Source organism: Colossoma macropomum, unplaced genomic scaffold (genome assembly GCF_904425465.1).
Source record: "Colossoma macropomum unplaced genomic scaffold, Colossoma_macropomum, whole genome shotgun sequence".
Taxonomy (NCBI): Eukaryota; Metazoa; Chordata; class Actinopteri; order Characiformes; family Serrasalmidae; genus Colossoma; species Colossoma macropomum.
In genome coordinates, this window is record NW_023494798.1 from 15,832,823 (window position 1) to 15,844,431 (window position 11,609).

General features: G+C 39.5%; 1 protein-coding gene across 1 annotated transcript; it reads left to right on the plus strand.

The window, feature by feature from the left end:
- Positions 1-370: 370 nt before the first annotated feature.
- rassf9 (Ras association domain family member 9) lies at positions 371-11,300 on the plus strand. Its single transcript, XM_036585472.1, has 2 exons — positions 371-856; positions 7,304-11,300. The coding sequence occupies exons 1-2, from the start codon at positions 810-812 to the stop codon at positions 8,586-8,588; spliced, it is 1,332 nt and encodes a 443-aa protein (XP_036441365.1). The 5' UTR covers positions 371-809; the 3' UTR covers positions 8,589-11,300.
- Positions 11,301-11,609: the final 309 nt, after the last annotated feature.

Consider the following 11,609-nt stretch of genomic DNA (forward strand, 5'->3'; position numbering starts at 1 on the left):
GGATCTATACGTTTGCTATCAGGGCTGCTATCCCAGGTGGTTGCTAAGGTGTTGCTAAGTGGTTGCTATGGTATCCCAAGTGGTTGCTAAGGTGTGGCAAGGCGGTTGCTATAGTATCCAATTTGTTGCGGCATAACATGCCATCTAATGACTGTATAAAGTGTCTACAGTCAGCTTAAATAATTGCATTTAGGCAATTATGTACTAATTGTGACAGGCCTATATACAAAGTCATAAAAATATGAAAATTATATATATATATATAAAAACATTTAACCAGACAAAGAGCAATTTAACCCATCATTTTTACAGTGTTGAACACTTCAGTGTTAATTTATGTCCAGCTGGACCGAAATAAATATTGCTAGAGAGGCTAATTCAGCAGGGGACTTTTTCCTGTAGGGCAGCTCAGTGCAGACTGGAGGAGGGCAGAGTGCGCTGAACGGCAATATGTGTTCTAAAACTATTCACTTCACGCTCGTGTTTAGCTCTCATGCTAATCTGAGAACGCAGGTCTGATTTATGTCGTTGTTCGGCGCTTTCGGCGAGACTCTTTAATAAAACAGCAGGTAAAGGTGCTGAGGCTCGTTTTGAGGCTCGGCTCTGTTTCCTCCATTAGGTCACCTCCCTCTGCGCTTTGGGACGGCCCTCTGCTAACTAGCCTGCCCTGCCTTTACTCCTCCACCGCTCACAAATTCTACAACTTTTCTCACTCCGTGAGTCCCGCCGCTCAGAGATTAACCTTACTACTCTTCGCAATGGACCCCAACTGAGAGCTGAGAGCTTCAGCCTGACTGAGGTTTTGAGCAATGGCGCCATTCGGACGAAACTTTCTGAAAGCGCGCCTGAAAAACAGGTAGCCCTCCTTTTCTCACCTTTTCTTAGGATTTCGAGTTGTTCTTGTCGGGCGTTTTCGACCCTCACTCAGCGCTTCATCACTTTCATGAAAGTCAGACACAGAAGTAAAAGATAGAATTTATCGAAAGGACACTTTCTGCTTTCGTCTCCCAGTTTGTAGTCAGTGGAAAGAGAGGTTGAATGAGCTGAGAGATTCGTGTAGCTAACACAAAAGATAAATGCATTTGCTATTGTAACCAGAGAAGCTGCATACAGTACAGTGTTGTTCAACTGTATGGGCGCCAGCGGTAGAGTTACCAAGGTGCTGTTGTTCAGCTTACTTGGAGGCAGGTGCTTTGTGTGTACTTGTGTGTGTGTGTGTGTGTGTGTGTGTGTGTGAGAGAGAGAGAGAGAGAGAGAGAGTTTTCCATCAAAACGAACACAGAAATGATCCAGTAAAGTCCTCCTGGGCTGTTTCATGTGCTAATACAAATATCATCTTGAGGTGATAGAGAAAACATCTGTTCTTTTTCTGAAATCATAAGTGTTTTGAGAAACTGGGCCTTTCTTGCTTGAACCTACACTGTTATTATGGTTTGATCCCTTTAAAATGTAAAGAGCATACTTGGTTCTTGTGCAGAGAGATCCTGTCATCGACACCCATATAATTGCTTTTGCAATTTCCACAAGTGGCTTGTTTAACTTTTGATGTCCCAGTGGCTCCAGGTGGGCCTGAGGATTGTTGTCTTTAGTCCAAGTGTTTATAGTGGCATAGATAAAAGTGCTATCCATACCTGCACAGTTTATTATTCAGTAACTACAGGGACCTCAATGCAGACTGTGTTGTAAAACTCTGGGCCCGCCATTGGGCCCTGGCCATTTGAGGGGTTAAGTAGTGCTATCTACACTAACTGTCCAAAAGTAGACTCTAAATTTCTTCTAAAATCAAGGGTGTTACTAGGAGGTATCTGCTCTTCTGAGGATAATACAGTGATACACAATATATGTTGGATTTGATTGCATAAAACCCACAAGAGCATTACTGAGGTCAGGTACTGATGTTGGATGATTAATTTTGGGTCACAAACTCCAACTCATCCCAAAGGTACAGGATGGAGCTTGATCACTCCAGAGAACATAGTTCTGCTGTTCCACTGCCCAGTGCTGGGGGACTTTAATACCCCTCTAACTGACATTAGGCATTGGATATGGTGACCTTAGGCTGATGTGTAGCTGCTCCATAGAGTCCCATTTTATTGTTCATGCATTTCTATGGAAATTACACAAGCTGTTTGTGTGCAGTTGGTGCAGCAACGGGTGTATCACTAATTCACTAATTAGAAGATGTGTACAATATGACTTGAAAATGCTATGGGCTGCATTAGTGTTGCCAGATATTATGGACTTTTAACAGCCTATTCAAAGACACTTTAAGAATGTGGTGTTTTTATGCTACAGTATGATTAGCTTTAAAGTATCACAGACTATAATTATCTTGAGTGTTCAGATGGAAAATAGATCAGAGGTAACTTAACTCCGATTGTCTGCTATTTCATGTGGTGCGTGAAGGGTGTCTCCTGCTTGGTGGATCATTTTATTCATTGACATGTTTGCTTTATGATTGCTCTGAATATGTTCAGGAATAGTCCATCACAAGCAGGCTTTGAAGTAAATCACTGCTTTGCCAGACGTGGTTATTATACATGCTGTATTATATCTTCTGCCATCAGCATGTCTGTCATGTGCCAGTGAGCATTAGTGGTTATTTTATAAGCAGTATGATAGACTTTGTTATGACAGTCAAATTATAACAATTACACTGTTACATATTATTATGACAGTTAAATCACTTTGTAGTATTAGCCAATTAAAAATAACCATCTACAAAGCATTGATCAAGTGTTAGTAAGTCTGGTTTTATCTGTGCTATTCACGGCAAAATCCCCAGTGTAGTTCACTCCTAATGTCCATTTGTGTCTAGCTAGACTCAAGAAACTACAAGTGTTCATTTAATATTGTAGGTGTCAGTTCAGCACTACAGGTGTGGATATTTTGCTGTGTACAGAGGAAGGAGGGGACTGTTTTGTCTTCCTAGAGATGCCTATCTGGCAAAGAAGTCTTGCAAGAGATCAACAAGCCATCATGTTTATTCCTCCCCAAACCCTCATCCTCTTTAGATAAGATTCAGGAAATTCAGGAAAATTGTTTCTTGTTGATGTCACACCAAACCAAAACTGCCTTCCGAATTCTATGTCTTATTTACACATTTATCCAGAGTCATCCACAAATGTTCTTGTTTAACGCAGTGTGAAAGCTTATTAGTCCATATGGAATATTAGGCATTTGTTTTTTCCTGATGTGAATCTAATATAGGTTTTTGTGTTTTATTATGTAGCTTATTCATGAAAAGGGAATATGTAATATATGTTTGTAAAGTAAAGATAAAATGCATTTTAAAATACGTGTAAATTGTCCTTCACAATAATCTATGTGCATGTTTCAAATAATTAAAGCATTAATAAACTGCATTTAGAAAACAGTATTTTAGCTGTCCCAGCACAACATACCTACACTCTACTTTGCAATTATAGAAAAATGTCTGTTACTTAGCCCTGTTAGCTGAACACAACCTTGTCACCGAAGTTAGAGATTGAAAGTAAATTATTTATTTAAAAAATAATAATTTTTAATAAATCATTAGAATGTCCTTAATGTCAGTTAACCACATTATGTGTGTTTGCTATTTCCTTGCTAAAACCCTGTTACTTTCACCCCTGTTACTCATTTAAGCTACTGATAGCAAAAAACTTTGTAAAGAAATGAGATATTATTCCTCAGATGCATTAAATGAATTAATGTGTTAATTTTACTGAATATGCCTTATACAATAAACGCCACATTTCTCTGTAATGCTAATTCAGGTGGACCTAGTCTCAATTTCGACATTTCCTAAAGGTGCATGTATCAGCGTTGGCATTGGTATCAACAGAAATGTACATAAAAGAAATCGAATATTGGCATCAGCCCACAATTCCCATGCTGGTGCAGCCCTAGTTGTTATAAAAGCTTATGGTATTTTCCCACCAGGCAGTGCATTTTTAGCTGTCCCAGCACAGTAGAGATACAAATCTACACCCCAAAAGTGTCTGTACCCTGCTTGAGTACCTGTGACCAGATAGCTAGTGTTTTTGTTGTAAATGGCACTCAGCACGCTTGGAACCCTGACAAGAATGAGAACCTGTGCCAAATTTAGCATGGGTTCTCGGGTATGGTACGGCTCACTTGACAATGGAAATGACAACAAAGTGTGTGATCACAGATTAATAAACGTACATACCACTGTTGACTGTCTGGTGGAAGAACACTGTTAGATAACCTAACCAGTGTAGTACTTTAGTTTTTATTCCTAGCAAATTATCATACACTTCTTGCAATCATAAACCTCCAAATGCCTGAAATATCCTATATTTTCTATTCATTAAACAACAGAGATATAGATGTGTTTCCCTACTACAACCTTTGGTTTCTCACATCTTTAAGAAGGCAGTCTGTATCCAACAGGTTGCTGAGAACTGTTCACTGCAGCATGTGAATGGCATTTGTTCTTTCTGCTCTGTGGCTGAGCACAATGTCAGCTCTGGAGGAGGACAGAGGTGCTCTGTATCACTCCCACTGTCTGTATGTAATGGTCACCGGCCTAACGGTGTTTGTTTAGCGGGAAGGAAAGCACAATGTACCATTTATTTCACCTTCACTGAGTTTATCAGGGTACAACAGGAATAGATTAGCCTAATCTGCATTCCACAACAATCTAGTTTGTAAGTATTCTTATTCTCAGAAGTGCACTGGGGTTTTCCCTGTGGTCCTCTATGCCACAGCACTCAAACACTGTTGAATTCACATACAGCCTTTTGGTTTCAAAGAATTAGCTTTCCATATAGCATTTTCCTATACCTCATCTTTAAATCCCTCTTTCTGTTTTGAAACTAGAATGGAAATGGAATTCAGATTTTTCCATGGCCTCACAATGCGTAAACGCGGTCGGCAGGAAGTGTGTAACAGGATGCTGCTGGTGTCCATTGATTTTTGCACAAGACAAACACAGGTGCTTCCAGCCCCCTCCGTCTGTTAATTTCCTGTACAGATGAGAACTTTGAAAACGCTAAATGGACCTTCAGCATTTTTAGAGAACAAAATTTGACTCGTTGTTTGAAAAAGAGGCTGTAACTCACTTGCTGTAACTGTTTTACTGGGTACATTTTACTGTAGCTATTTTCATAGCTAAAGAAAGATAGTCAGGTCACTCCCCCTAAGTATTTACTGTGACAGAGTGTCATGGAGTGTGCGTGTGCACAAGCTGTCATTAAGTGCTGGGGTGGTTCACTCCCAGTATGATGTCAGTTAAATGATATCATTTTGCCAGCATTACCACACATGCCTTACCTGGATTAGTTAGGATTATGAGTAGTACCTCATGCAGTTTATTATCATAATACAGCATGTGTGACGTGCCATGTTGTACTTAAAAGCTTGACATCTAATCAGTTCTGTTTCATAAAGACTGTTTTACTCATGCAATAAATGACAGAGGCTTCAGACAGTACAGAGTGAGCACTGTTTCCATTACTGTCTGTCTGTGGATTAGAGATGTTAATTAGTGACAGTTTGCATTGTATGAGATTTTTTAACTTAATATTTACATCACTGTGAAACACTGTTAGCTTTTGAGCAGCTTACAAAATAGGGGTGCATCAGTATATTGGAATGGTGGACCTATGCAGATATCTGATACTTTTTATGTACTTACCTGCCAATGCCAATGCATACGCATTCATAAAATGTAAATACTGGGGCTAAATGTACCTGGATTAGCATTACAAAGAAACATTTATTTGTGTAGGGTTACAAATGCAGTAAAATGAATAAAACACAGATATTAAAGCTTAGTAGTCCAGAATAACCTAAATTTTACAATAGTACAATAAATAACTCATCAAATATTAGTTTCAAACACAGTTTGACAATTTTGACATATTAAAAAAAAATGAAACATATATTATACAGTGTGCCATAATGTTTGCACAGGCCATACTTTTTGTTTATTTTTTGTCCAATATGTTAAATTCAGGAAATAACTGTGTATTAAAATGTGCAATGTTTGTTAAAATTGTGTGTTAAATGTGTTCTCTGTAGAGAATGTGTTCACTTACTTTCACATGTCATTTGACCAGGGGTGCACAAACTTTTACCACTGTTTCTGTCAAATTTAAACAGCTGTCCAATGCTGATAGATTATTGAAGCAGTTACAGTATCTGCAGCTACTGATATGATTCCAATAATATCGTGCATCATTACTACAAACATCAGGAGTTTTAAACATTGCTCTCAGTCACTGCACACTACAGTACGCCTGGTGAAACAGCAGCACTGTGCATTTTCCAGAGTTGTTCCAGACGGTCTCTTTGTGTGTTGGTGATATGTCAAGTTGTTTGCTGTGTGAACAGCTCAGGTATTTACTTGGCTTAATTGAACTCTCAGGGTCTTCTAACCATTAACCAAGCACTTGCAGTTTTGCATACGGATTGCATTCCATTGGGGACTTTTATCAAGGTCCGCACAATATACCACTTGTGTGTTTTTTTCTGGCCTGTGGAAACTGAGATACTGTTGTGCTGGTCTGTAAATCTGAAAAGGCCAGATCAACAAACAATTGTACTGGGCACAGTGGACATGGGATTTTGTTGGGATTTAGGGAGAAGTAGAAATGTGGTCAAACAGGGGAATTTCTAGCTGCATTGTTTCTTATGTTGCTTAAATATTTGTGCCAAAAGAAGGTGAAATGGTTTTGTTAGGGTGTTACATTTCTCAGGACACAGCAATGTGTACTGCAGAACGTAGATCATTTTGGTACAATGACTGGGTGAAATACTTGCTTGTACTAGTAAAATAAACCAGCAATTAAAGAATGATGGCTTTTCTTAATATCATTTTGGTTGGGACTGTTCACAATACAAATGGACCAAAGGAAACATTATGTGAAATACTAATAGCCAAATAAAAGCACATTAACGAAAATGATCTATCTTTTTATACCAGCTTCTGAAAAAGACCTCTTTACAAACTGTTACACACCAGTGCCCTAGATGATGTTCTGAAATAATTGTGTCCACAGTCTCATTAGTAAATTGTTCATAAATCTGTCAGTTAAATAAAAAGGCTATAAAAAGACTGTTGAGCATTTCTTTCTCATGACAAAACTGACATATTTTTGACCTAAATCATTTTCTGTTTGTCTTGGCTGAGTTTGCAGAGCTGTTTTTGAATATTGCTCTCTTGGTGAACATTTTAGTGGCAGTAACTAAGGATGTTTGTATTCAAGCAATTCACTCATCTGTTTCCTTTCAGATAATAAATTGCTTCTAAAAATGCCTCAGCGATGCTAATAAAATTGTTCTTCTTTTCCAGGACTAAGGATGCAGACAACACTCCAGGGAAGGAAATCCAAGTGCTGGTGTGCCAAGAAGAGAAAATCGTCAGTGGTGTCACCAAGCATACGACTTGCGCTGATGTAGTTCAGGCTTTACTGGAAGACCATAAAACCATCCCGGAAAGTAAGAGACTCCTGCATGGAGAGCCTAAAGAGTTCTGTCTTCTGGAGAGGTGGAAGGGTTTTGAAAGGGCTCTGCCCCCTCTCACCCGTATCCTCCGTCTGTGGAATGCTTGGGGCGAGGAAAAACCCTTTATCCAGTTTGTGTTGGTGAAGGCCAGTGACTTCGTGCCATCCTCCACAGGTGCCAAGAGGGCCACAAAGTCCCGAGGGGTCAGGTCTAAGAGATGGGAGCAGGGTCCAGCACAGTATGCCAAGACCCTTCCTGTGGAGCGTCAGAAGCGCATGGTGAAGAAGGCCTTTCGCAAGCTGGAGAAGATGCAGAAGGGAGGGTCGTCAGAGGGTTGCGAGGAAATTGACAAAATGGTGCAGCTGATCATCTCCCAGGACCACACCATCAGGCAGCAGATCCACGACATGCGAGAACTGGACCTGGAGATCCAGCAGATGGAGCAGCAGCTGAAGGAAAGTTCCTTATCTGGCTCTGACCTCAGTGAAAGCTCTAATGAACAGTTGCTCTCCTTGTCCATGTTCGAGTGTGAGGACCAACTGCAGGAGTACCTTTACACCAGCAATGGTGTTGAACAACTGGATCTACAGGTGCGCCAGCATCAAGAACTCATTGACGAGCTGTCCAGAGACATTGACCTGGAGCTGAAAAGAACCATATGGATGGTAGATTCTGATGAGCTAGAAGGGGCAGCAGCGGCAGCTCCTGCAGTGGATCTGGACCCTGTCTTCACTTTGTCACCTGCAGAATGTTTAGAGCTTGAAGGCTTGCGCAGTGAGCTGGATCTGAGCATGAGGGCAGGACTTTCCCTCCATGCCCAGACCCAGGATATGGAGAAACAGCTGCAGCACAACAGCAAGTTGCTGCAGTCCAGAAACCAGGAGTATCAGCACCTCATTGCCCAGCTGAGCTCACTGCAGCTAGGGGACTGCCCTGATCCACCAAGCCCTGTGTCCCTCAAGAGCCCAATCAGGGCTGGCATCTCTCAGCAGACAGTAGGGAAGCTCAGGCAGAACCTTTCTCCTACTGATGTTACAGACACAGACTCAGACACTGGTATAAGCTCCACTCACAGTCAGGACTCACTGTCTCCTTGTGTGGACAGACCACCACCCCTAGACACTGATGTCTAAACAGGACTGTGTAGGATCTAGTCTTTAGGAGCTAAATGTGATCTCATAGCAAGCATATATGTCTGGAGACAACCATGAGGGTATTTGGCTTAAATGTGGGTGGGAGCATAAATTTATTAGGCTCAAAGAAGTTGCAACATCTGAAACAAGAAATTGCTGTAGTGAGCTTGTCAACATTGCCTGACCGTCAAAAAGGCAGTTGTTAGTGTCATGGAGTTAGCTAGAATAGCCCACATTAGACTCCAAAAAGCATTACGTGTGATACATGTAAGGAAAACACATTACAGGATTTAAAAATAAACGTTATCTCTTGCATGGTAAAAAACATTCAGTTAAAGTGTACTGTTTTACATTTGAGGCCTAGAACACATCACTGGACAGCAGTGCAAAAAGTAATTCAATTACTTTACTTACTACTTCTTGGAAAAAAGTAGTTTAATTACTCCTTACTTTACCTCTGCATTACTGTCTAAAACCTATGCAAATCTCTGTCAGATGGAAAGTACGAGGAAAAAAAACAATAGTCTGTTCAGTACTTTATTTAGAAAGAAAGCACCAGTCACAGTAAACATCATTTAAAGGCCTATTACTGTCATGGCTGAACAGGACACAGCTGGTTATGCTGATTAAAATGATTAAAACGGCTACTGCTGTTTGAACACCAATAACCTTGGTACTAGAAACTGTCCATAAACAGCTGCGTCGAAATAAAATCTTTATGAATAAACTGTAAAGCTTACAGAGCTGTTTCTGAAAGTCTGTAGCTGAGATTTGAGCAGAGATTCCCAAATTCGTGCTGCTCTGTTTGTATCCACAATTGAAGACAAGCGATCAGCTGACGCAGATAACTAATGCACATGCAAATTACATACAAAGACAGGAAAAAAATCTATATAGAGGAAATTGATGTTTTAAATGCATCATGCTCAATATTCTTTGTTAGAGACATGAGTAACACAAGTAACATAATTTTTTTGATGTCAGTAACTGTAACGTGATTACAGAAATTAAAACTATAATGCGTTACACTACTTTGTTATAGAAAAAAAAGCACATTACTGTAATGTGTTACTTTGTACTGCTTTACCCCCAACTCTGACGAACATGTAATAAAAGCTAAGAATGCGTTACCGTCGGATGGTTACAGTGACATAGCTGGAGTAAATGATGTGATGTGGGTAGAATTGGCTACTGCATTCACAGGTAATGCTTCACTGGTGAGCAAGATGTTGATTTGCCTGTGTTATTGATTAGCCTTCAGATTTTAAAAGTGTACTAGAGTTTGGGGGCAGGTTTAAGAGGGAAATCCTGTAGATGTAGCCTTGTTAGTGGCCATCCACTACTAAAATTTTTAACTAGTTGTCTCCAGATGTGTAGCCTCATTATGTGATCACTTCTGGCCCTGCGAGACTACAGTTATATGCAAAATTTTGGGTGCCCCTAGTCAAATAACGTGTTGATTTTCTAAGTGTAAAGTCAACAATTCTTGACAGAGAACACGCTTTTGCACATTTCAGTGCACAATTACTGTTTATTTGCTGAATTTAACAGAGAAAAAAATAAGACGTACTAAAGTTATGGCACATTTTAGATTTCATGTTTTATTTTTCCAATAAGTTAAACTCAGCAAATAAATAGAAATTGTGCACTAAAATTAGCAGAAAGTACCATATTTACATGTGTTCTCTGTGGAGGATTTGTTAATTTAACAGAGGGTGTTCAAACTTTCGCATATGCCTGTATGTGAGACCGAATATGTCACTCATGTTTTCAGGCAGCTTGACCAAGAGCTTTTGATTTAATTCACATTTGCTTGTAGTGCTGTGTGTTGGACTTTAAGCTACCAGTCAGCTTCGAGAACTAGCACTGTTAGCACAGGATTATGACATTGTGTGCTTTCCAAAGCAGCAGAGGGAGTGAACGTTACTGTGTGTATCTCAGTGGAGTACACATTGTTATCTACCCATCTGTTTATAAGATCAAGCATTCAAATAACTCCTGTTACATCACTGTTCCCTACTGGTGCTGTTTAAAACACAGTAAGCAATCCATGATAGCAAATGATAACACATCTCCCAGAAATTTAATTCCACGATGGTATCATCACATACCACAAGAGTCAAACAACATACAACAGAAATCTCTCCCAGGTTTGATCTGCAGAGATTTATTAAGGTTCACAGAGTTCTTTTTCTTAGATGTTTCTGCTCACTATAGGCTTTTCAGTAGGTTCTTTCACCCAAGACTGTTGCTTTACATTGAATGTAAGTATTTAAGGCCATAGCAATACCATTAAAATATGCTTATCAATGAAAGAACAATTGTTTTATATTAAAACACACCACAGGCATTTTGTAGAGCTGATTTACCAATTTTTCAGAAATCCTTTTAAAACGTGCAGCAGAAATCTTTTTTTTTTTTTACATCAGCCTATTTGATAAGCTATGGTATGAACTAATAATCATATGCACACATAGTAGATATGATAACAATTAATGTGATTTTGAATACAAAAATAATAGAATTTATTTATTATACACCATGTGTTTTATTTAAAGTGACCCACTATGCCACTGTTTAAAAAATGTATTCTCACATAGATGAGTTTAAATGTATGTACATGCAAAAATTCATTCGCACTTCACAGATACTTTTTTAAATGATTTTTATAATATTTTCCCAATAAAATTTCCCAATAAAACGTTGTTGACTTTCTTTTTCAGAATGATCACCTGCAACTACAGTGTATCATCACGGTCTGTTGCTCTTAGTCACAGTGGTATTGAGATAACACTTACAACTGGAATGGAGTCTGACTGAGGTACAATGATGAGGAATTCAGATAGAAAAACCTTTGTACACCTCTTGAGTCGGGGCCAGCCAAGAGACATTTGAGCTCCTTTGCGCAAAGTAATTGCCTCGTTTTCTTCCACTCAGAGCGCGCAACAGGCCAAGGCAGTCCCATTAAAGTGCTGTCTCATTGCTACATAGTGCAATCCTCTTCCCCCGCAGACCACGCAA